Here is a 27,010-nt window from a genome sequence, read left to right on the forward strand (position 1 = left end):
AACATTTTCTCCACTCATGGTTAGTGGTTGGGTGAAGCCATTTATTGTCAAACAACTGTGTTTTCTCTTTTTAAATCATAATGACATCCCAAAACATCCAAATGACCCTGATCAAAACCTCACATACCCCATTTCTTAATACCATGTATTGCCCCATCTAACATCAATGACAGCTTGAAGTCTTTTGTGGTAGCTGTGGATGAGGTTCAATATTTTCTCAGATGATAAATCTGCCCACTCTTCTTGGCAAAAAGCCTCCAGTTCCTGTAAATTCCTGGGCTGTCTAGCATGAACTGCGCACTTGAGATCTCCCCAAATTGGCTCAATGATATTGAGGTCAGGAGACTGAGAAGGCCACTCCAGAACCGTCACTTTGTTCTGCTGTAGCCAATGACAGGTTGACTTGGCGTTGTATTTTGGATCGGTGTCATGTTGGAACATCCATGTACGTCTCATGCGCAGCTTCCGGGCAGATGAGCATACCTTGTTCCAAAAGTTTTGAGGCTTCTCTCTGTGCTGTTTTGCGTATTGTAGGAGAGATACTTTGTGGCATTAGCACAGTAATGGCTTTCTTCTGGCGACTCGACCATGCAGCCCATTTTTCTTCAAGTGCCTCCTTATTGTGCATCTTGAAACAGCCACACTGCTAGTCTTCAAATAGTCCAGTATTTCAGCTGATGTTATTTGTGGGTTTTTCATTGCATCTCGAACAATTTTCCTGGCAGCTGTGGATGACATTTCTATTGGTCTACCTGACCGTGGTTTTGCTTTTACAGAGCCCCTGATTTTCCATTTGTTAATCACAGTTTGAACGCTGCTGACTGGCATTATCAATTCCTTGGATATCTTTTTGTATCCCTTTCCTGTTTTATACAGTTCAACTACATTTTCACACAGATCTGTGGACAATTCTTTTGCTTTCCCCATGACTCACAATCCAAAAATGTCAGTGGCTGGATGAAAGATGCAAGAGTATGTCTGGATCCCATAAACTCCCTCAGCTTTTATGCACACACACTGATTACAAGCAAACAGGTCACAGGTAAGGATGTTACTTTTAGTAGTCAGTCAAACCCATTTGTGTCAACTTCTGTGCATTTTATCAGGCCAAAATCACCAGTGTATGTGAACTTTTGATCAGGGTCATTTGGATGTTTTGTGTTGTCATTATGATTTAAAAAGAGAAAACACAGTAGTTTGACAACAAATGGCTTCACCCAACCACTAACCATGAGTGGAGAAAAGTTTTGATGTTATCATTCATATTCTCTGAAAAAAGGCCAAGAAAGCAAAAATTCTGCCGGGGTATGTAAACTTTTGAGCACAACTGTAATTGCCCTGTGAGACACTCCCCCATTAGTAAAGACCATACAAATTAGCACTACAGTATATAAAAAGGCCTATATCTCAGGAACCATAAGGCTGATTAGCAAAAAAATAGGGGAGAAGTAAGTGACCAAACCCTTTAAGTGTAGGGATCAGATGAGCAGGTTTATGCTGTCACTCAGGCACGCTTGCGTTTGTCAGCAAAGTGCTATTATTAATAAAGTTGCTGATCTTTTCAAAAATGCTCTTTTCTAGAATATCTTTTTTGTTTTGCAAATTCATAGCTGCAGATCCCTGAAGCAAGTTTTGTATGTTCTCGATGCGTAATACGACTGACTTCGTGAGAGTTTCGCCAAAGGGGGTCATCACCGAATTAAACATTTTAATCTTTTGGCTCAAATCGACCAGGCAGGATGTTACTGTGTATCGGACATTCCTGTAGAGAGACCCCTTCTTTTCCTTTATCTGACTGATACAAAGATTCATTTGCTTCTCCAGCATTGACGTGTTCTCCAGGACCTTACTCCCAATCAAGATGACGCTTTTTTTCATCGAAAAGTTCAAGTTCTCCAGTTGTTTCCTCAAAGCGTCTTGCATTTCTTCCGCAAAAGGAGAAAGGCTTTGATACAAAGCCACAACTTGCAGATCGATCTTCTCTTTCACCTTTTCAGTGCATGTTGCGACCGCGCTCCTCAGTGCATTAAGGCACTCCGCCATTCTAACATCCAGTGTTTGGAAGTACAAGACCAATGGCAGCTTCAAGTCTAGATTGAAACTTTTTAACTTTTTGATAAATTCCAAAGTAATTTTTTCGACTTGCGTCTGAAGTTCCCCAGCGTAGGGATTAAGTGTTATCTCCAGCTCTTCTGTGGTCTTACTTAGCAGCTTTGTCACCTCTTCTGAATAAGGGATGAGTTTGATCTTCAGCTGCTCGAACTCCAACTGGAGTTTTTCCAAGTCTTTTGTCGCCTGTTCATAGATGTTTTTGGCAAAAAATGAGACCTTGTTCAGTAGTGGTGCGTATACGCTTTTCTCCTCACCCAATGTTAGAGCGCTGCTGAAATTGAAAGCAAAACAATTATTTACTTGTAAACTTGCAAGAACTCCATTTCCTATGTTAGGCAAAAAAAAGTCTCTAAATGCGCCCATACACAAAAGACTAATGTTGGCCGAACTCACCGATAACGATAGGTTTGGCCGACACTAGTGCGGCTCATTCAGACGTCTGTGCACCTCAGTCCAAGATCAGACTACCAATACATGGACTCGCCGCGGCTCTCCCAACCCGAGTGGGACAGTTTGATAGAAATACATGAAGCTGTCATGCTGACACCCGTAGCCAGTCCGTGCATTAGCGTTCCGATCAGACCGATGTGGCGTCTGAATGAACCTTAATGTCCAGGGGGTATCAGCCAGCTGATCGTTGGGAGAGATGTTCGATTATGATTGCTGATCACTTTGTTTTCTCGGAGATAAGCTGCCAACATAAATATCTGTTGGCGGCTTTCTTGTAGAGAAAATAGAAGCTCTCAACTAAATTGGTGCTCCTGTTTATGGGAAAGACAGCTAAACGATCGACTAAAGCATCATTCATCCCATAGTCATCTGATGACTTATCAGAATAAGCTGTCCCGTGTGTACTTGAGGAATGACACAATTTCTTTCCTTAAACATACGCTTTATAATAATCGCAAATTGAAAACTTCTCCAAAAACATTACTCCAGTCAGGGACCGGAGTCAGATGTCCCACAAAAAATGCAACATTTCATGAATCTGTCTAAAAGATCTGGATTAGTAATGTTATCTAGGGGAAAAAAAAGTCTTAAAAAGAAAGACAACTTAAAAATTGAAACAAAATGTATAGAGTAGAATTGTGGCCCAAATGTAACAAACAAAAAGGAATAGAAAAAGCTTTAACAGATAATTGGAATGTGCTTCCATATAATGATTGTATACATTGTATCAAGAGTTTCCTTCTATTTGTAATCATTTAGCTGCAGTTACTTTCAAATCACATACTCAAAGAGACTACTGAAGTCAGACAGGGACACTTGTGAAGAGCTACTGTCCTTGGTGCTGCCGCTCAGCAGGTTGAGATTAGACATGAAGGCATCATCCAGTATTTTTGTGTTGTCATCGACTAGAGCACCTAAGGGAAGAAAGGCAATCGTTATATTTATATTGAATTTTCTCTAAATGGCAAGATTTATGTTCAACCATGAGATCAGCGGGGTCAGACGTGTCTGGCAGCTGCTTATCCCTCTCTTTCTACAGCAGAAAGCGTATAAAAATGTCCTTTGTTAAAGGAATTCTGTAACCCCAAAAATGCTTTTTAGGTCAACTGTACATTGATATAGGGGGTTTCACCCCATACAATTTATAGCACTTCACCTGTTACTGGTAAGAACTCACCTACCCATTTTGTGCATGTACAGCCAGTATCAGTGCGCATGCGCACACACGAGGGGCAGCATACACTCTAGTAGTGCCCACTATTCGTCACAAGCTTGGGAAGTCCCCAAGACACAAACTGAGATGGTGTAACGGTGCATCCAGCTCATGGCCATAACAAGGGTGCTCCGAAGCCCCTTCATTTGCATATGGATTTAAAGTTATTTTCCAGTAACAGGTACAGTGCTAGTATGATTTTTAGGGGGGGTGAAGTCCCCTATATCACCGTATAATTAGACTAAAAGGCATTTTGGGGGGTGACAGACTCTCTTTAAACTTTTATATTTTTCAAAGTACAGATTAAAACTCCCATGTCTTGAAACGAACAGCAACTGAAAAGCTCAGGAGGGAACCGGATGGTAAAAGTCTTTGAGAAATTTCCTCTTTTGCCTTACCAATAATTCAGCTGTAGATAAAAATAACACAACTAACTTTTAAAGAACAACTTAAACTTTTTTATTTTTTTTTCATACTTGAGTGCCCTTATAATTTCAAGCAGATCGGTGGGTCCATGTCTTGAAAACACCACCGATGGCTCAAAAGTTCCCCTGAGCGGCCCTCAGGTAAGGTGACAGAAGCACATAACCCATGTTTTCCTGTCACCTGAGTTGAGCTGAACTTCTCAGAAAGGACGGGGCATTTGAGCAATCGGTGGGTTTAGTACCTAGACCCACACCGATCCGCTTAAAATTATAAAGGCACTCAGATGTGGAAAAACCTTATAAAGATATAGTTACTCATTAAAGGAAATCTGTCAGTAGGATCAACCCTCCTAAGCCGTCTATATGGTCATGTAGGTAATAGGAAGCTGAATAAAATGACACCTTGATATCTGTGATCTGATGTTTTTTTACCAGAGAAATACACGTTTTTCTTAATATGTAAATTAGCTTTTAAGATCTATGGGTGGGACATAGTTCTTCCCAAGAATCTGCCTCCAGAGTTTATTGTAAATGAAAGGGGGCGCTACCACTGTGAGACATGTAATGACTGACCATCTGCTCTGCTGATCTATATGTCAAGTAATGCGCCCTTTCATGTAGAGGCAGATTCTCCGGTAAATCTATGTCTCACCCTTAGATCTTAAATAGCTCACTTACAAAAATGTGGATTTCTCTGGAATAAGACATCGGATCAAAGATAACAAGGTGTCATTTTATTCAACTTTCTATAACCTGCATTCCCATATATATGGCTTAGGTCCGGCTGACAGATTCCCTTAAAGAAGATATCTAACAGGAAAAAAGAAGCTTAAAAAGAACTAAACAGTAATAGAGGGAATTTCTGTAATAGTTAAAAAAATAAAGGAAAAGCCAGGGAATGGTATGAAAAAAATACAATAAAATAAGCATTACTGACTGTGTATACAAATATAACTGTCAATCACCATGTAGGACCGCCCACAGGACTCCTAATCCCAGAAAGAGTAGTGATTTAAGTGAATCAATTCTGAATCCAGTTTATCAATTTGCTCAACTCCTCCTGCTCTATAACATAATGCTAGCAAATAGAGCAGAATATACTTTGTAAGACCTTCCCTTTAACATTAAAAAACACAGAGTAATAGCTACACTTTAGGCTTCATTCACACGTCAGTATTTTTTATCAGTATTTCATCAGTATGGTATTTTGTGTCTCCAAAATCCATGACATGTCACTGTTTCATTTATAGTTTTTCTCTGTAAGTTCCTCTTCTGGTTTTGACATGCAAAATACTGGCATGGGAATGAGGCCTTAGGCTAAGATTTCAGACAATTAAAAAAAAACATAATTTATTTACTACTATGCATATATAGCATGTACTGACCTGCGATGGTGCTTATAAGAGTGATGGTTACCACTTTAGCCAACATTTTCCTTTATATCCTGCAGAGTGAAATGTTCTATATTACTCCATAAGACTTTATTACACACGTGTTACAATAGATTGATACCGAGGATCATGAAACATTCATTATCAGATAAACGTTTTTGTGAAAAACTTGCTTAATTCCCAGAATGAGGGTGGAGATACCAGGTGAAGGGCGCTCCCAAGATAAGAGATGTAATCAAATTACCAGAACAGAAAATAAAAATGTATTGAAAAACACAACGCGTTTCGACTGTATCCAGTCTTCTTCAGGTGTCTCAAACACCTGAAGTCACACCTGAAGAAGGATACCCCTGAAACACATTGTATTTTTAAATTCATCTTTCTTTATTTTTCTGGTACTTTTTTGGTAATAAATACATCTGCTATCGTGAGAGCAACCTTTACCTTGTATCTCCATCCTCATTACACACTGCCCGAACTCCTTTGGAGGAGTTTCAATCAGCACACCAGATCGGCTGCACATATTGGATTTATTTCATGCATGTTTAGGTGTTGTACCCAAATATGCACAACATATGTCACTCACCACAAGGAGAAAAGTTACCCGTTAGACCTCAGTCCAGAGCCTCACACCTAGGCAAATCGGATTGCATACTTTGCACTGATGAGGGGCAACACCTTGAAACACCATGTTGAGATTCTGATTTAGCTTTTATCCTAAGTCATATAGCAAGTCTCGTTAAAGGGTCGATAGTGACTTGTAGGATCGCTGCTTCCAACAGGTAGTGCTTTAAAGTTCTAGTCCTTTTCCTCTCTGAAGAAGCAATTTGAATATTACATTTCCCAGAGGAGCATTGTACGGCAAATAACCCTTCTTACATGGGCATGTCAGGGTTGTTATATCACTCTCCACAAGGAGAAATCTTACCACTTAGACCTGTGTTTTTGTAGAAATACTCTTGAATGGGTTCTCCACTGCTCACAGCACCCACACTGATTAGCTGTTATTTGCCTGACAGGTAGTCAGGTGTAAACAGTGTACGGAGTAAGAACAGCACAGTTCTGTACACTGTGTAGTCACCAATCCCAGGTACTGCAGATCAGCTCATGTTCGAGAGCAGTGTATGGAACTGCAACTACAGGTATCAGATGATCAGTGCCGGAACCAATCGTGTCCTTTTCCAAGGACAAATCATAAATATGAAAGTAATGGACAACCCCTTTAAGGGATCAGAGCCATATATTATCAATGGCATAGAAAAAGGGTAAAAATCCTATGAATAAATGATCAGGAGCTGGAGGAAACTAGAGAAAAAAGGGTACGTGCACACGCTGCGGAATGCTCTGCGGATGTGGCCTCTCGGAATTTGTAAAATCCGCAGGTAAATCTGCAGGTCAAAAGACCTGTGGTTTTACCTGCGGATTAGCCTGCAGCCAGGTCTATAGGTTCAGTATAACCTTAGTGTTCCCATACCCCTGACTCCCAAGGAAAAGAGTGCATTGCTTACCTGGTCGCTGCTCGTCTTCTGGTCAGGATTCGTTGTTGGTCTTGTAAGCTGATATTTATATGAGAGCGGACGTCGTCTGGCTGTTGCATATCGTAGCTTGTGTTACAGCGTGGAGTCCCTGACGCGTCTCTGATTTCAAGGTAACGCAGGAAATTTGATGAACTCAAGAGAGTTTACAAGCAATGAAAAGTCATAAGTGAAAAACATGCACAATATCAGAATAATGTAAATATATAAGCCCCGTCTTCCTGACCTCGTTCCCCAAAACAAGTAAAAACTACTTTTGGTGCATATACCAGTCTAATGTGTCCAAGAACTGTTCCAATCCTCTTGCTTAAAAGCATGCCACCCATCAGTTTTCTGCCAGTGCTATAGGTGATGAAACTTGTTTTCTCTCATTTCACAGCGTGCATTTCGTTTGCCATTGTCCAATAACTTGCTCTCCTGTCTGCTCATATGCAGTTTGACAGACAGGAGAACAGGAGCAGAGGAACACTTTCAGAAAAGAGACAAAGACACCCCTACACACACTTCTTGTACCGCGTTTTATGGTCTCAAAGATCCTAAACAACCTCTAAGATTCTTAAAGGGATGAAAAACTGATTTATACATAAAGATAATTATTAAAGAGTGTTCTCAAACTCATATATCCACAGGATATACCATGAATATATGCTAAATGTGGGTCTCACCAATGCTATATTGCTGATGTGACCAGGTCTTGAAAGGAGGTTGGGGTTCAAGTCTATGTGACTGAATACTTATGAATCCTCACAGCATGTACACAATGCACAATCAAGATTCTTGGGGAGCAGGAGCGGGTGGGTACTTGACTACTATTATGAAGTCACATGCCAACTAGATGTGTGCAGCCTCGCTCAACACGATTGAATTAAGCGAGGCCAGACACAGTCTAGTCAGAATGTGACCAGAAATATGCAAATCCCATATTTAACTGTAGGCTGAATCTAATGTAGGATCAGAATCTAAAGTTTATGGGGTTGCAAGCTGCATACAAACTTTCATGTGTATGGGGGACAAGTTGGGTGGTCAGGGCTGTTTGGTTGACAGGTGTCTAAGGTGCATGCCTGCCATATGAGTCATTACTATAGTGAATTGAAGCTGCAGTACCCCAGAAAAGCCACTACACAGTGTACGGCGCGGTGCTGTCCCAGATTTGCACACTGTGACCATCCAGCTATCACTGGAGCTGCAACAGCTGATCAGTGCTGGTGCAGGATGTCAGATCCCCACCAATCTGAATTTGGTGACCTGTTTTGGACAACTCCTTTAAGGCAGAAAGAATGCTTGGAAGACAGCTCCAAATCAATCAAATTGGCTCCATTCATCTAAATGAGACTTAAAATGTACATGTTGTGCCTTCCTGATTCAGCAATGTACTATTTAAGGAAAGCCAAATCATCCTCTGGCAAAATACCATAGATCCTGAGAAGAAGCTGCTGTAGGCGAAACTCTGGTCAGGCTGCTTGGACTATGACTGTCATGTAAATTACACTATTAATATGTTGTTTTGTGGGAACAGGAAAGTGATTTGGTATCTTTATCTCTTATACGATCATTGCACAGTGATGATGTTTTGATCCGTTGGTGTTGCTGATCACGAAAAGAGGATCGTTTGTCAACAATAGAGCATTGGGTGTCACATTTATTCCTAGGGTATTGTGAGGTTGATTTAGCTTTATTTATACATTATGCTGTTTTATCCCCAAAACATTATAGCAAAGTGAACTTGTGCTGCCTGTCATCAAGCAAAGTCCAAAAAATGAATTCGGCACTCCACTCTTAATTGCAGAAAAACATCAATAATGTTTTATTAACTGAGATACATTCACTATATATAATTATTTGACGTTTCGGCCAACACTAGGCCTTCATCAGAAATAAACTTCCGTTTTCAGAGACCACACAAAAGGTCAGATGAGACCAGGGCCGGACTGGGACTAAAATTCAGCCCTGGCATCTGAAGTTACACAGGCCCACTAGTCACATGGTGACTATATAATATCTTTGTACACTTGTAGGTTACAAGAAGTGAGAAGAGATTAACACGACTATATAACATGTAGTCACAGCTGTGATAAGAGAAAAAAAAAAGTAAAAAAAAAAAGTTTGTTCCAGCTCCTTTAAAAAATTTAATCGTTTAATGATTCCAAAAAAGTTTTCACACCATTAAAAACTCCACAGACAGTTGCAAATATGAGTGCAAGCGACAAGTTTCGATCTATTACAGATCTTTCTCTGAAAACGGAAGATTATTTCTGATGAAGGCCTAGCGTTGGCCGAAACGTCAAATAATTATACATAGTGGATGTACCTCAGTTAATAAAACATTATTGATGTTTTTCTGAAAATAAGAGTGGAGTGCCGAATTCATTTTTTGGACTATGCTTGATGACAGGCAGCACAAGTTCACTTTGTTATAATGTTTTGGGATCTGTAATAGATCGAAACATGTCGCTTGCACTCATATTTGCACACTGTCTATGGAGTTTTTAATCGTGTGAAAACTTTTTTGGAATCATTAAAGGATTAAATTTTTTAAAGGAGCTGGAACAAACTTTTTTTTTCTCTTATTACAAGATGACATCGCATCAGGATGGAGTTCCATGCACCTGATGGTCTGGTTGGTGAGCTGGCTTTGGTTTTATACCATTTTCTTTTTATATAAGTCACAGCTGTGCCCAGTATTTTAGCTCAGTCCTATTTATTGCTTTTAGGTACAGTACTCCTCCCAAAGCTCTGTCCCCTTTTGTACGCACAGTGACAGAATTCCTGGCAGAACTGCTATCCATTGGGCAACCAGACCCCTTGGTCATAGCCACCCCTTTCATACCTCCCAACTTTTGAAGAAGGGAAAGCGGGACAAAGACACCTCATACACGCGCTGCTCCGCTCCGTACATCTCATACACACGCGGCTCCGCTCCATACAACTCGTACACATGCTGCTCCGCTCACATTCACCTCGTACACACGCGGCTCTGCTACATGCACCCTGTAAACCCCTCCTGACCCCACACAGAAACTTACCTGCATCCAGGAGTGCACCATGACAACCAGCATGGCAGAGTCCTGCATATACACGGAAGGCTCCTGATCATGTGACCCCTGACTCCTCCCCTCCTGTGACCTCATCACAGGTCCTGTGCGCACAGAGCAGCCAATTGCAGCCTGAGAACAGAGCCGCCTGCGGGGGGGGGGTCAGAAGTTCCGTGCAGCGTCTCATCCCGTCATTGCAGGAGGGGCCCCCCGCATTTGCATGCAGTGCCCTGGAAGCAGGAACGGATCGAGTGGCCCACTACAGGCATCGGCCCTTCTGACATTTGCCAGAAGTGCCCGATGGTCAGTCCAGCCCTGGATGAGACTGACCAATAGACTATCAGAATAACGAGATAAAGCACGAGGGTACTTTCACTGAAATGAAGAGCGCTTTATCCCCAGCACTTCATTGCAAGTACCCTCACGCTTTATCTCGTTATTCTGATAGTCTATTGGTCAGTCTCATCTGACCTGTTGTGTGGTCTCTGAAAATGGAAGATTATTTCTGATGAAGGCCTAGTGTTGGCCGAAACGTCAAATAATTATACATAGTGGATGTACCTCAGTTAATAAAACATTATTGATGTTTTTCTGCAATTAAGAGTGGAGTGCCGAATTCATTTTTTGGACTATTTTGGAGTGATATCCTATTTGTGCACCCTTTCTTTCTCAGAGTGCCACGCAGCCTTCCTTGACATGTCATCAAGCATAGTCCATCTCTAGCAGCCGAGGCACTAAGACTTATTACAGGAAGTGAAGGGAGGTCTTTTTCTGTCCACGGTAAGTGGGGTTGTCATTATCTTTCTGCTCGTATATACAAGATTTCTGTTCAGGGCATTGTCATTGAACAATAGAAGAAGCAATGTGTGCTAGTAAAAGAGGGAAGGCAGTTCCAACACCTATAGTTCTGGCAGAATGCTAATGAAGAGGAACTGTCCACACAAAAAGAGGGTGGCAAATCACAGAGCAGGAGATTCAGGACTGTTCCTGGACATATTAGACAGGTATATGAACCAAAATAATTGTGGGGGGGGGCAAGGGCACCAAGACCATACTTCTCTATAGGTTTTACGTGAAAGCACAGGAAAACTTTTGTACTATCAAAAATGTATGGGCCAATTTATGAAAAATAGAGTTGTATAAATATATGGAATTATTATAGCTTTTCTGCATGATGCTAATGATGGTGAGTTTCACTTTATTTCAAAGCTTCTCCCTTGAGGCCAAACTTCTCATGTACCAGTGCACAGAGTGGGGCGATGTAATCACTGATCATGGGAAAACACATATTAATTGCATTTTAAATAGAAACAACACCTCCGCTGTGCGAAACAAAGATCAGTTATCCAGAACCGAAACTTGACTGAAGAAAAGACAAAGACTTAGAACAATAAAAAACACAGATGCGTTTTTGGTGCCATGACTAAAAGTGCTTGATGCACCATAAACACGTTGGTGTTTTTTATTGTTCTAAGTCGATATGGACATCATTTGGAATTTTAACATGTACCAATAAAGAAGATTTTTATGTCCCTGGAGCTTTCTCTCTCTTCATCATTGTTCCAGCGCCCATGACGTAACGCCATGCTGGCTAATGATAAGAGTAGTTGTGGATGCCGGCATGTAGGAGGCGACTCACAAGGCTCCTGTCACGGTTCCACCCCTCAGGGTGTCTGGGATGCAGTTACTGACAGCTCGGCCATCCAATCCGGTACAGGGGTGTGCTGATGCTGTCAGTACTTTGATTGACAGCATGGCCATCCAATCTGGTTCAGGGGCGTGCTGAGCTGTCAGTGTGTTTATTGACAGGTCAACTAGCCAATCTGTGACTGGGAGGTGTCGGCTGTCTCAGGTGTTCAATATCCCGGGTAATTGCCATTCCTACTTAACTGAGCAACTTCTCCCAGACCACTGCCAGACGTATATTCATCTTGTGACGTTTGTACGCTGTGTCTGATCCATTATCCTCCCAGTACTCTGACCTTGGAACGTTACCTGACTACGCTTTTGTCTCTTCCTTCTGTTTATGACGTACCCTCCTGGCTTCTGATCTTAGACTCCCTGACCACTCTGACTCACGGCTTGCCATGAGAAGTGACTAGCGTCACAGCTCCCATGGAAAACGGAATACATTTGCATAATTTATGCAAAAAAAAAAACATTTTTGGAGCAGATTCATAAAAGTATTGTAGGAATTCACACTCTCAGGTAAGCGTAAGATAGGGTTCACACAGGCAATACGGTATATTCCAAGCATGTGCAGTTTTACAGCTTTCATAAACTCCGACGGATTCAAAAAACAAAAATTGCCTCTTCTGGGCAGAAAGGTATCACAGCAAATAAACAGTTGATCAGGCATGTAAATGACAGTGCGGGCTCACCCAAACAGATTACAGTCCTTTCTCTTGGAGCAAACTTCATACACCGAAGAGGTATGGTCCTACCAGTCTCATTATCTCCTCCAGCCTGAGCTCCAGCACCAAACGTGTTCAACTCTGTGCACAGTTCACAATGAACACGCTGCAGCTTCCACAAGTTACTCTGCAACTCCAGCACACAGACTGCTCAGCTTTCCTAGCTGACCCATGCAGTCATCATTCATAGTGAGACTCTGGCATGTCCCTCTCCTAGTTACAGCTGATATTTTGGCTGGTCACTCACCAGCTTCAGCACCCTCAACACTTCTCCATCCAGCAGACTGACACAAAGCAAGTTAAGTGCATCTAATCAAGACCTGCAGTGCCAGTATTTAATACTAACCTACCTGACTTTGCTACAGAGTGTTTTCATCCAAATTCTGGTTTATAGCACTATGATAAGTTGCAAAAATTTTGTGCAACTCAAGACTGCACAAAAATGTTGCTACTTTTGGCACTTTCAAGACAGTTTTGGCCAGCTCTGCCAAAACAGGCACAACAGGGGCATGACGAACTGTGGTTATGCCTTATGCCAGAAATCTTACTCTAGTCCTTCACTGGAGTAAGATTTATGATTTATGACGAGGCTCTCGGAGGCGCATGCCGCTAATTCATTAAGAAGCGGGAGACTGTAACTTAAGCAGGTGCATCTGACTATGTGGTAAATGCCTTAAAGAGAAAAAAAAATTGAAACCAGAATTATATTCTTTTTGGCGAGGTCGCCTCAACTTCCTAAAGAAAATATAATAAAGAAAACTATCAAATCATCTCTTGTGCCCCAAATTTGTATCAATAAAAATGTCAGTTTGCGATGCAAAAATGCCTTTTTCACTTTTGGTTTTATTTCAGGTCATTATCATTCTAAATGGCAAAGATAGCATTTGTTTTAAAATAAAGCAGTAAAAACTTGCAAGGAGGAACCCAGTCTAAGCGGTTTATAGCTGGCCTCGTATAGGACATTGCTTTCTGACTTAGAATTGCTGACACATTAATTAATTTTGTTAATAAAAGACATTTTCAATTGTTCTATACAAACCTATAAAGCAATGACATACATGATTAATTTCAGCATTTCATAGTCTGCGGAATATCCAGAAATGCATTTGTATATCTTTTACAATAGTTTTACAATAAACATTTGTGTTTATTAACTTGTCATTTAAATGATTTGCATCATTACCTGTCGTCATCATCAGGACAATATTTTGCAGCATAAATGGAATCGGCAGTGTAGTGACCGGTTATACATTATACATGTCTGCCCCCTAGAGTCTGGACATAATAACACAGGTCAAAAAAAGGCGAATAATAAGTTTTTATTTTAGAATGGAGCAAACTGATACAAATGTTTTTTCTAAAGTATCATAAATCAAAATGTGTGGGGTCCTGCAATGAGTTAAAACTGCTTTTGGTGCCTATTTCAATTTGATGCAGAAACGGTCACCAATCTCATGCCCTGTGGGTTGACATCCCTTATTTAAAGTATGTAGGTTATTTCACCACCATTCTGCCAGCACTATAGGGCCTGTAACTTTTCATTATGTCTGCCCTGCACTGAAGGTCCACTTCTCTATAATTTTTTTTAATTTTTGGAGGATCTCTAAATCCTCTTTTGTGTTATATTTGTTTTATAAAATAATTATTTGTTACAATAGAAAAACAGAACTTAATATTTGGTTCAGAAACCTTTGTTTGTAATACAGAGGTCAGACCTTTCCTGTCTTTCTTGACCAGGTTTGCACACACTGCAGCAGAGATCTTGGCCCACTCCTCCATACAGATCTTCTCCAGATCTTTCAGGTTTAGGGGCTGTCGCTGGGCAACAATGACTTTCAGCTCCCTCCAAAGATTTCCTATTGGGGGTCTAGAGACTGGCTAGGCCACTCCAGGACCTTGAAATGCTTCTTACAGAGCCACTCCTTAGTTGCCGTGGCTGTGTGTTTTAGGTCTCTGTCATACAGGAAGACCCAGCACCAACCCATCTTCAGTGCTCTTACTGAGGGAAGAAGGTTGTTGGCCAAAATCTTGTGATCTCCCTTCAATGCTGTGCAGTCATCTCATCTCCTTTGCATAAAAGCTCCCCCAGAGGATGATGTCCCCCACCATACTTAACAGTTGGGACGGTGTTCTTGGAGTTGTTCTCATCCTTCTTCTTCCTCCAAACACGGCGACTAGGCTTGATACCAAAAAGTTCTATTTTGGTCTCATCTGACCACATGACCTTCTCTCATGCCTCCTCTGGATTATCCATTGATCATTGGTGTACTTCAAATGGTCCTGGACATATGCTGGTGTGAGGAGGGGACCTTGTGTGCCCTGCAGGATTTTAATCCATTAAGGTGTAGTAATGTTTGAGACTGTGGTCCCAGCTTTATTCAGGACATTGACCAGGTCCTCCGATGTAGTTCTGTGCTGATTCCTGACCTTTCTCAGAAACATCCTTACCTCACGAGGTGAGATCTTGCATGGAGTCCCAGACCGAGGAAGATTGACAGTCAACTTGTGTTTCTTCCATTTTCTAATAATTGTGGCAACAGCTGTTGCCTTCTCACCAAGCTGCTTGCTTATTGTCCTGTAGCCCATCCCAGCTTTGTGCAGGTCTACAATTTTGTTCCTGGTGTCCTTAGACAGGTCTTTGGTCTTAGTGGAGAGTTTGCAGTGTGATTAATTCTGTGAACAGGTGTCTTTTATACAGGTAACGTGTTCAAACAGGTGCAATTAATACAGGTAATGATTGCAGAATAGGAAGATTTCTTAAAGAAAAGAAAAACTAACAGGTCTGTAACTGACAGAATTCTTGCTGGTTGGTTGGTGATTAAATACTTATTTCATGCAATAAAATGAAATTTAATTATTTAAAAATCACACAATGTGATTTTCTGGATTTTACTTTTAGATTTTGTCTCTCAGAGTTGAAGTGTACCTACAGTAAAAATTGCAGACCTCTCTATTCTTTGCAGAAGGAGAAACTTGCAAAATTGGCAGTGTATCAAATACTTATTTTACCCAGTGCATATTGTAATGCAATAGCTTTCACATCCATGCGGTAATGAGGCAGTTATCCAGGATAGTGGAATCTGAATGTCTTTATTTTGGCAACTTACAAAAACAAGCTCAAACATTTTCCTCCGGTTTGCGGCCGGATCGTCATAACAGTCTGTATCAGTCCATTGCTGTGGGCGACTGCACCATTGTATGCCATGTGAGTGTGGTAATGGCTTTGCTTTAGTCTCTGGCTCTGGTCTGTGTTCAGTCTCAAACAGACAGGCATATACAGAAGCTCATGCTCTGCTGCTTGCAAAACCTACAATGACACAACCAACCCTTACCTGAAAATTAAAATGAGAATCATGGACATGGGCCGCTTCCAAGACCCGGAATGGAGGGAGAGATCCTCACTATACCCATACTTACATACCCGTAAAATATACACACGGTGACAACACACATACATAGTGTATAGTCATAGTTCCATACATATATACACACTGTGACACACATGCGTGGTATATGCCCAGACACAGATGTGTCCTATGCATGGGAACAACTTGTTATGGATTTTCTATGATATGCATTGCATTCTGTTATTGCTAGGCAGAAGCCCTGCCCTTTGAAGTTTATCCCTTCTTCTCTCCCGTAGTTGATTATGTTAGCCCTTGCTCCTCCCTTCTTTCTCATTATCAGTTGGCTGTAGCCATTTTGGATGTACATGTGTACTTCTCTGTTTGGTATTACATTTTCCATGTGCTGCATTGGGCTTAAATACAAGATTTCAGATAAAATCATTTCTGTTTCTCCTGGACTCTTACTACAAGTCAGTGTGGCCGAGTTGGAACTATCTGAGGACGCATCGCATGTAAGTACAAGAATCATACAGTTATCTAAGGATTGATGGCTAAGGATTTAGAGAATCATACTGCCTTGAAGAGTCAGAATAGTGGAAAGAGCAGTATACAGCTTACACTCCAGAGAAAGGAACATCTATAGAGCTAATTATGAAGACAAAGCAGTAGTGATGGGCGAGCAATAAAATACTCGGGTGCTCATTGCTCGGGTCAAGCAAATTGGAATGCTCGGGTGGTCAAGCAAATTGGAATGCTCAGGTACTCAACCTAAGCAATGAGGCCAATGTAAGTCTATGGGAAATTCGAGCATATTTACCGTGGCCACTCCCGGCGGTCTGCAGATGGACTAAAAATTCCTAAAAGTGAAGGGAACAGTGCTCAAATGACATGGGAACACCATGGGGAAGACCCCTGGAAGCATTTCTGACTCCCAGGTCACTGCTGTGAACAATGTTGTCAGAGTCTTATGCTACTTTTACAGACTCACAATAAAACATACAAAAATGAAACAAAAATGGATTTTCCTGGGAGATATGTTAAGGAGCATCCATTCCAGGGTAATGACTTGTATATAAGGTAAAATAAATAACCAAAAACAAAAATGCTCCTCCACACCGAGCCTTTTTGATGCATTTCTCAACTTTAGCATTGCTTTCAACAAAGACATATGCATTCAAAGGGAAATGTCATTTTAATATTTTATAACCTTATCTGGCCATGTGGTGTGTGACACATCATCAGACAAATCTTGTTTCAGCTATGAAGGAGGGACTCTGAAAGGCACAAAGCCTATTTTTATAGGGCCATCAGGTGGCCTTTACTATTCTTAAAGGGCCAGCAGTCAGCCCTCACTATTCTTAGAGAGCTATCAGCCCATTATTAAACAGTGTCTCTCCTATACTGTTAGTGTGTATGCAGTGAGTGGCAGGGCTGCCAAAAATTAGGATGCACCCCAATACCCCTTTGAAGAGACAAACAGGAGGGCCACCTGAATACAGTGTTCCCATAATTAATAAATAATAATAATAATAATAAATTTTATTTTTATAGCGCCGACATATTCCGCAGCACTTTACATTTCAGAGGGGATTTGTACAGACAATAGACATTACAGCATAACAATAATCACATACAGTAGAGTATAACAAATACCAAGAGGAATGAGGGCCCTGCTCGCAAGCTTACAGTCTATGAGGAAAGAGGTAGACACGAAAGGTGGGTGGTAACAGTTGCCCTGATTGTATGGACCAGCCATAATGTTAAGTGTGTAACAGTACAGACACAGAGGGGTAATGGATGCATAAAGCATGTGAGAACATGATGCGGGAAATCTGGTTATGGTAAAACTTTTGTCTGTGCCACACAGGGATAGATTAGGTTAATGTGTTGAGGCGATAGGCCAGTCTGAATAAATGTGTTTTCAGGGCACGCTTAAAATTGTGGGGATTGGGGACTAATCGTATTGACCTGGGAAGTGCATTCCAAAGAATTGGCGCGGCACGTGTAAAGTCTTGGAGACGGGAGTGGGAGGTTCTGACTATTGAGGATACTAACCTCAGGTCATCAGCAGAACGGAGGGCGCAGGTAGGGTGGTATACTGAAACAAGGGAGATGTAGGGTGGTGCTGAGCCATGGAGGGCTTTGTGGGTGAGGGTAATAAGTTTATACTGAATTCTGGAGTGGATGGGTAGCCAGTGTAATGACTGGCACAAGGTAGAGGCATCGGTGTAACGATTGGTGAGGAATATGATCCTGGCTGCAGCATTCAAGACAGACTGGAGAGGGGAGAGTTTGGTAAGAGGGAGACCGATTAGAAGAGAGTTACAATAGTCGAGACGAGAATGAATAAGAGAAACAGTAAGAGTTTTTGCAGAGTCAAAAGTAAGAAAAGGTCGAATTCTAGAAATGTTTTTGAGGTGCAGATGACAAGAGCGAGCCAGTGATCGAATGTGGGGGGCAAAGGAAAGCTCGGAATCAAGTATGACCCCGAGACAGCGGGCCTGTTGCTGGGGAGTAATAGTGGAGCCACACACAGAAATGGCAATGTCGGGTATAGGTACATTAGTAGAGGGAGGAAACACCAGGAGTTCAGTCTTTGACAGGTTCAGTTTCAGATATAGTGAGGACATGATATTAGACACAGCGTTTAGACAATCGCCGGTGTTTTCTAGAAAGGCTGGCATGATGTCAGGAGAAGAAGCGTATAATTGGGTGTCATCAGCATAGAGATCGTACTGGAAACCAAATCTACTGATTGTTTGACCAATAGGGGCAGTGTACAAGGAGAAGAGGAGGGGGCCTAGAACCGATCCTTGGGGGACCCCAACAATAAGGGGAAGGTGAGAGGAGGAGGAACCGGCAAAAGATACAGTAAAGGAGCGGTCGGAGAGATAGGAGGAGAACCAGGAGAGAACGGTGTCCTTGAGGCCAATGGAATGGAGCATAGTGAGGAGGAGGAGCTGATGATCCACAGTGTCGAATGCAGATATAAGCTTGCAGAGTTGAAAACACAGAGATAGCATTCAGGATTAACTGCTTGATGACATTGAATGGAGACACAGGAGTGGATTCAGAGCAGAGATTGGAAAAGCTGGTTACCAGATATAAGCTTGCAGAGTTGAAAACACAGAGATAGCATTCAGGATTAACTGCTTGCTGACATTGAATGGAGACACAGGAGTGGATTCAGAGCAGAGATTGGAAAAGCTGGTTACCAGATATAAGCTTGCAGAGTTGAAAACACAAAGATAGCATTCAGGATTAACTGCTTGCTGACAATTGAATGGAGACACAGGAGTGGATTCAGAGCAGAGATTGGAAAAGCTGGTTACCAGATATAAGCTTGCAGAGTTGAAAACACAGAGATAGCATTCAGGATTAACTGCTTGCTGACATTGAATGGAGACAAAGGAGTGGAATAATTAGGAATTTGGTACTCCCTTACTGTCTGTGGAGTGCCTGCCAAGGTCGGGGGGTACTTGGTACCGGGCCGGTTCTTAAGGGGATGTGTTACGGCAGCAGTGACCCGGTCTGTGGCCCTGGGCATCCAATAAAAATGATGATAAAAGAGGAATAAGGTTTATAAGATATAGTTCGTGATACCACCAGTGGTATTTGGCAAGGGATAGCCGACGCTGCTTCGAGAGACCACTGGGGCTGATGGTGATGCAGCAGAGTTGGGACAGCTCTCCACAGGTAGAGCTAAGTCCCAGGGCACTTGATGTTAAAGATAGTGGTGATGGTTGTAGTGCAGAGGGGATGGTGCAGTAAATAACTCTGAGGACACAGCAGGGTGCAATCTTCACTAATGTTGAGCATTCCGATACCGCAAGTATCGGGTATCGACCGATATTAGCTGTATCGGAATTCCGATACTTAGTTCCGATACTTTTTTCATATCGAATACCGGAATTGGAAGTTCCCATAATGCTAGGAGCCCGCTCGATTTGATTCAGCCAATGGGGATCCTCAGAAGTGTGGGCATATCCTGTTAGGCATGTAGGCATGTTAACTACTGGCATGGCTGTGATTGGCTGCTGAAATGATGTCATGATGCACTATAAAAAGCGCTGCAGCCACCATTTCTGGTCACTCTGCTGTGAATTCAGTTAGGGACAGGCTGCTGTTGAAGACTGTGAGGGACAGTTAGAAATAGCGATTCTAAAAACAATATTGTGCTTTATCCAGGCTACATAATCCACCACTGTAGCTTGCTTTTCCCTAGCAGCGCTGTTTTCACAGCTGTCTGCAAGGGCTGTGTGAGTGCAGACCCACGCTGTGTAGTGTGTCCTGCAGGAATGTCTGCTTGTAGGCCGGCCAGCGTGTGTCTCTGCCTCATACACATTTTTCTTTTATTGCTGCTTTTTTTTTCTCCTGTATAGTGTGCTTCCATACGTATCCATATACGTTGGTTGCAAACACTAAAGGAGTGGACAGCGGAGCCTTTCAGCAGCCTTTCAGTGCTATAGCCCATTTCTCTGCACTGTTTTTGGCTGTCTGATAGGTCTCTCTGTGTGTGAGTGCAGCTCACATTGCAGTGTGTTCTACAGCCACCGCTAGCTGTAGTCCGCTCAGCGTGCGTCACTGCCTCATACATAGTCCTTTTTTTGCAGCAAATTTAGCCAGATTTTTGCTCCTATATTAGTGTGCTTCCAACCGCATCCATTGTCATTGGTTGGTTGCAAACACTATATAGGATTAGATAGAGGAGCCTTTTTGCTGGCTTGTGCCCTTCAGGGCCAGCCAGGCTAGTATCACCCTATATTTTGGAGCCTCATCAATTGCATTGTAGGTTAGCTTCCTGCATTGTAATCGCTCCAAAAAGTTTGTGATACTATAGCTTTCAAACTTTGGTCACATCCTTTCCTTTCCCCCCACCCAAAAAAAAAAAAGGAAATAAAGTTCACCAAACACTCCACTTTACAGTTGTCTAGGCCACATTAGATCATATTAAAGTGTAGTACACACACTCTTAGCCAAATTAGTGTTTCTTATACTGGTTAGCAGGTGTTCAGGAATAAGAACACTAAGCCACCCCTTTTTTACTTTTCTGCCTATCTTTATCAGTCTACCAAGATGAAGAAGGCAGGGAGTAAGGCACGTGGTCGTGGCCGTGGAGTTTCAGCAGGGAGAGGACGGGGGGATTCAGCAGGGAGAGGACGTGGGGATTCGGTATCTGCTGCGGCCACCAGTGACCCGGCATCCCCCACTTTTACCAGGCAACAGTCCTTCATGCGCAGCTTTGTAAGACCTCGCCGTACCCCACTGCTGCGTGACGAACAAATTGAAGCCGTTGTCGGATGGATGGCAGCTAACGCATCCACTTCAATGACTTCCGCATCCTCCCAAGGCCAGAGCACTGAAGAGCAACCATCTGTCTCTTCACCACCTGCCAAATTGCCCAGGCAGTCTGAGAGCCCTGGACAGGAGCCATCTCAATCTTTACTTCTGTTCTCAGAATCTGTTGGCTTGGAAAGAGGTGGCCAGCCAAGCAGCATTCTAGAGCGTGAAGAAGAGGGAGTATGCAGTGATGCGCAACTGCTTTGTCCCTCTGAATCTGAAGAGGCGGGTGGGCCAGTGCCTATGGTCAGCACACCTCAGTATGCATCAGATGATGATGAGACTCAGTTGCCAATTTCTGGTGCGTACGGTGCTGGCGAGACAACCCAGGACCAGCCGGTGCTTGAAGAGGGGAGTGGAGATGATGAGGTCCTTGACCCATCATGGCGTCAGCCACAGGAAGGTGGTGGCAGCAGCTCTGAGGAAGAGATTCCCCCGAATGGCCAAAAGAGGAGGGAGAGGGCGGGGCAGACTTGGTTGCCTGTAGCCTCCACTTTGGCACCCGTGAGGAGCAATCCTCTTCCAAAACACAAGACGGGCGCTCCCAGGACTTGCAGTGCGTGGTCTTTTTTTGACACAGTTGCAGATGACATTTGCTTTGTCAAATGCAAGCTGTGTCATCAGAAAGTGAAACGAGGCAAAAATGTGACCAACCTCAATACCACAAATATGTGGAAACATGTGCGTACCAAGCACGAGGTGGAGTTACACAGACACACTGAAGATGTAGGCCAACCTTCAGCAGCACCTACCACCTCTTCAGCTCATGTTGGGGCCTCTTCCTCCAGCTCACACACAGCTGGTTCGGCTTCCTCACTGGAACGCCATGGAAGAACCACTGCCACTGTTGTCCAGAGACCCAGTGAAATTCCACCCACTGAATCACGTTCGCAGTCATCAGCACCCTCCCAGGCCACTCACCAGCAATCGGTAGCACAGGCATGGGAGAAAAAGCGGCCATACTCGGCAAACCATCCCCGAGCACTGGCTCTGAATGCCGGCATTGTCAAACTACTGGCCCTTGAGATGCTGTCATTCAGGCTGGTGGAGACTGACACATTCCGGAACTTTATGTCATTGGCAGTTCCACAATACAATGTGCCCAGCCGCTTTTATTTCAGCAGGCAAGCTGTCCCTGCCCTGCAAAAGCATGTGGAGGGAAAAATTAAAAATGCGCTACTAAATGCCGTCAGTAGCAAGGTCCACCTGACCACCGATGCGTGGACCAGTAGCGATGGACAGGGACAATACCTTTCCCTCACTGCCCATTGGGTCAATGTTGTGGAGCCGGGTACAGATCTGGAGAGTGGCTCTGTACGTATTCTGCCAACTCCAAGGATTGCAGGAATGCAGTCTGTACATATTGAGTCCTCCTCCTACTCTAGTTCCTCGGAATCAGCACTGCGTGAGCCTGTTGGGCCAGATATGAGCACAGGTGTGGCCAAACGTCAACAGGCCGTTCTTAAATTAATTTCTTTGGGGAATCGGAGCCACACAGCACAGGAGCTCTGGAATGCCATCAAGCAGGAGAGCGATGTGTGGTTTGTGCCAGCGAATCTCCAGCCAGGTTTGGTAGTGAGTGACAATGGCCGAAATCTAGTGGCAGCTCTGGGCCTAGGCAACCTCACTCACATACCATGTCTGGCACACGTGCTCAATTTGGTCGTGCAGAGCTTTCTGAGGGACTATCCGGATCTTGATGCACTGCTGCACAAGGTTCGCCTAGAGTGTGCTCACTTGCGGTGTTCCAGCATGGCAAGATCGCGCATTGCATCTCTGCAACGCCGATTCCGCCTGCCAGAACATCACATCATATGTGACCTCCCCACCAGGTGGAATTCAACGTTACATATGTTGGAGCGGTTGTGTGAGCAGCAGGCAGCAGTAATGGAGTACGAGTTGCATCAGGCGCAAACAAGTCGCACTGTGCGCCGGACACACTTCACCACCACTGAGTGGGCCACTATGAGGGACATCTGCCAAGTTTTGCGTGCCTTCGATGACTCGATGCGGATGGCCAGTGCAGATGATGCACTAATCAGCATGACTGTCCCCCTCATCTGTCTGCTTCAAAAAACCTTACAAGCACTAAGTGAGGAGGTTTTTGAAGAGGTCGAGGATGAGCAGTCAGAAATGCCATCTGCTTCTGGCAAGTCTGCGCAACGTGCTTCCACAGAAAGGCCCAGGCAGGGGACACTTAGTGAGGAGGATGACGAGGAGTCAATGGAGGAGGAGGAACACATCTCTCCAGAGGAGGGAGGTACACAAGGCTCTAGTAGTCAGTGTGTACAGCGAGGGTGGGGTGATGCTGAGCAGGCAGAGATGCTGCCTCAAGCTGGGGACAGCGTTTCCGGTCCAGTTGGCAGTCTGCAGCACATGGTTGATTTTATGCTGCAGTGCTTGTTAAATGACCGCCGCATCGCCAACATTCTCCACACGGCTGATTATTGGGTGTACACCCTCCTAGATCCTCGCTACCGGTACAACTTACAAAGCCTCATACCACAGTTGAACCGGGAGCGAAAAATGCGGGAGTACCAAGAAACACTTGTGCAGGCCATCATGTTCTCCATTCCCCCCACAAGTGTTGCTCGTAGTGCTTTTCAAAGCAGCCATGTGGGTAGAGGCAGTGGAGGAAGCTCTGCACAAAGAGGTAGCAGAGGCAGTGCCGCAGGACAAGGCAAGGCCAGTATGGCCCAAATGTGGAAAAGTTTTGTGGGACCGCCACAAACGGCTACACCATCACAGATGGCACCAGTCAGCAGGAGGCAACGTTTCCGTCAGATGGTGACAGACTACTTGTCGTGCCCTGTTAGTGTTCTCCCAGACGGCTCTTCCCCGTTCAAGTATTGGGTCTCTAAGCTGGATACATGGCCAGAGCTTAGCCAGTATGCATTGGAGGTGCTGGCTTGCCCTGCTGCCAGTGTATTATCGGAACGTGTCTTTAGTGCTGCAGGTGGTGTGGTAACAGACCGTCGCACGCGACTATCCGCCGATAATGTTGACCGGCTTACTTTTGTGAAAATGAACAAGGCCTGGATCTCACCTGAATTTGCCAGTCCTCTTCCAGAATAAATAATTGGCTGGCAACAGGATCCAGGTCTCCTGTTGTGTTCATGTTTCTATGACCTGAACTTTATTTCCTGGGCTACAGCAACGCCCGTTGTTGCTCAGAAGTGCTGTCCGCACAGACAAAACACTCGCTCATGTGTAAGTGGGGTTCGGTAACGTCAGCTGATCCCCTGCTGTGTGTACGGCAAACTCTCCTGCTGCCTACAACTTCTGACTACCTCTGATTTAATATGTTCTCTGATTTGCCCTCTGTCTCCACTCTGTTTTGAGTATTTCCTCCGGCCTACAACACCGCCTGTTTCTGCTCTCAAGTGCCGTCTGCACAATCCACACTTGTTCCTGTGGTACCTGGGTCCTGTAACATCTGCTCATCTCCAGAGTTGAGCACGGCAATGTCTCCTGCTTTGTCTACATTCCCACTACTTGTAGTGGAAATGTAGACAGAGCAGGAGACATTGCCTGACTCACCTCTAGGGAGAAGCTGCTGTTACAGAACCCCAGTAACACAGGAACAAGTGTGGGTTGTGCAGACGGCATTTCAGAGCAGCAACTGGCGTGGTTGGAAGCCAGCGGAAATACTCGAAACAGAGAGAAGACAGAGGCCTAATTGGAGTACGTTGACAGTTAGTAGTAGTCTAGAAACAATCGCTAACTGCCACCAAGTAGGCCTCGGCCTACTACCTGATTTTCCCTGGGCTCCGACACCGCCAGTTGGTGCTCAGAAGTGCTGTCCGCACAGACAAAACACTCGCTCATGTGTAAGTGGGGTTCGGTAACGTCAGCTGATCCCCTGCTGTGTGTATGGCAAAGTGTCCTGCTCCCTCCACAGTCAAACAACCTCAGATTTACACCTGGCTCCAAGTAGGCCTCGGCCTACTACCTCATTTTCCCTGGGCTCCGACAACGCCAGTTGGTGCTCGGAAGTGCTGTCCACACAGAAAAACACACTCGTTCATGTGAAAGTGGGGTTCGGTAACGTCAGCTGATCCCCTGCTGTGTGGCAGGCAAACTGCTGCTGCCTCCAAATTTTAGCTACTTCAGATTTAAACATTCTCTGATTTGGCCTCTGTCTCCACTCTGTCTCTAGTATTTCCCCTGACCTCCAACACCGCCAGTTCCTGCTCACAGTTGCCGTCCACGCATTCCACACGTGTTCCTGTGTTACTGGGGTTCTGTTACGTCAGCAGATCCCCCAATGTGTGTCCGCCACTGTCTCCTGCGCTGTCCACCTTCCCACTGCAAGCGGTGGGAATGTGGACAGAGCAGGAGACATTGGCAGACAAACATCAGGGGATCTGCTGACATTACAGAACACCAGTAACACAGGAACACGTGTGGATTGGGCAGACGGCTACTGTACGCATAAACTGGCGGTGTTGGTAGTCACGTGAAATCCTGGAAACAGAGTGGAGACAGATGCCTAATTGGAGCACGTTGACAGTCTGTTGTAGCCTACAAACACTGTAAAACTGCCACCAAGTAGGCCTCGGCCTGCACCCTGGTTCTCCCTGGGCTCCAACAACGCTAGTTGGTGCTCAGAAGTGCTGTCCACACAGAAAAACACACTCGTTCATGTGAAAGTGGGGGTCAGTAACGTCAGCTGATCCCCTGCTGTGTGGAGGGCAAAGTGTCCTGCTCCCTCCAAAGTCAAAATACCTCAGCTTTACACCTGGCTCCTAGTAGGCCTCGGCCTGCACCATGATTGTCCCTGGGTTCCAACAACGCTAGTTGGTGCTCGGAAGTGCTGTCCACACAGAAAAACACACTCGTTCATGTGAAAGTGGGGTTCGGTAACGTCAGCTGATCCCCTGCTGTGTGGAGGGCAAAGTGTCCTGCTCCCTCCAAAGTCAAAATACCTCAGCTTTACACCTGGCTCCTAGTAGGCCTCGGCCTGCACCATGATTGTCCCTGGGCTCCAACACCGCCAGTTGGTGCTCGGAAGTGCTGTCCACACAGAAAAACACACTCGTTCATGTGAAAGTGGGGTTCAGTAACGTCAGCTGTTCCCCTGCTGTGTGGAGGGCAAACTGCTGCTGCCTCCAAATTGTAACTACTTCAGATTTAAACATTCTCTGATTTGGCCTCTGTCTCCACTCTGTCTCTAGTATTTCCCCTGACCTCCAACACCGCCAGTTCCTGCTCACGGTTGCAGTCCACGCATTCCACACGTGTTCCTGTGTTACTGGGGTTCTGTAACGTCAGCAGATCCCCCAATATGTGTCCGCCACTGTCTCCTGCGCTGTCCACCTTCCCACTGCAAGCGGTGGGAATGTGGACAGAGCAGGAGACATTGGCAGACAAACATCAGGGGATCTGCTGACATTACAGAACACCAGTAACACAGCAACACGTGTGGATTGGGCAGACGGCTACTGTACGCATAAACTGGTGGTGTTGGTAGTCACGTGAAATCCTGGAAACAGAGTGGAGACAGATGCCTAATTGGAGCACGTTGACAGTCTGTTGTAGCCTACAAACACTGTAAAACTGCCACCAAGTAGGCCTCGGCCTGCACCCTGGTTCTCCCTGGGCTCCAACAACGCTAGTTGGTGCTCAGAAGTGCTGTCAACACAGAAAAACACACTCGTTCATGTGAAAGTGGGGGTCAGTAATGTCAGCTGATCCCCCGCTGTGTGGAGGGCAAAGTGTCCTGCTCCCTCCAAAGTCAAAATACCTCAG

The 27,010-nt window shown here is 44.3% G+C and overlaps 1 protein-coding gene across 3 annotated transcripts; it reads right to left on the bottom strand.

The window, feature by feature from the left end:
• Positions 1–68: 68 nt before the first annotated feature.
• Positions 69–8,837, bottom strand: LOC141097779 (uncharacterized). Of its 3 annotated transcripts, XM_073585196.1 has the most exons (4): positions 7,100–8,837; positions 5,586–5,644; positions 3,347–3,476; positions 69–2,383 (listed from the first exon to the last, which is right to left on the bottom strand). In XM_073585196.1, the coding sequence occupies exons 2-4, from the start codon at positions 5,629–5,631 to the stop codon at positions 1,501–1,503; spliced, it is 1,059 nt and encodes a 352-aa protein (XP_073441297.1). In that variant the 5' UTR covers positions 5,632–5,644; positions 7,100–8,837; the 3' UTR covers positions 69–1,500. The 3 variants fall into 3 exon arrangements, with proteins under 3 accessions (XP_073441297.1, XP_073441298.1, XP_073441296.1); XM_073585197.1 differs by having other exon boundaries at positions 69–2,380; positions 5,586–8,837; XM_073585195.1 differs by having other exon boundaries at positions 5,586–8,836.
• Positions 8,838–27,010: the final 18,173 nt, after the last annotated feature.

Source organism: Dendrobates tinctorius, unplaced genomic scaffold (genome assembly GCF_039654945.1).
Source record: "Dendrobates tinctorius isolate UK_male_01 unplaced genomic scaffold, ASM3965494v1 ptg000086l, whole genome shotgun sequence".
Classification (NCBI taxonomy): domain Eukaryota; kingdom Metazoa; phylum Chordata; class Amphibia; order Anura; family Dendrobatidae; genus Dendrobates; species Dendrobates tinctorius.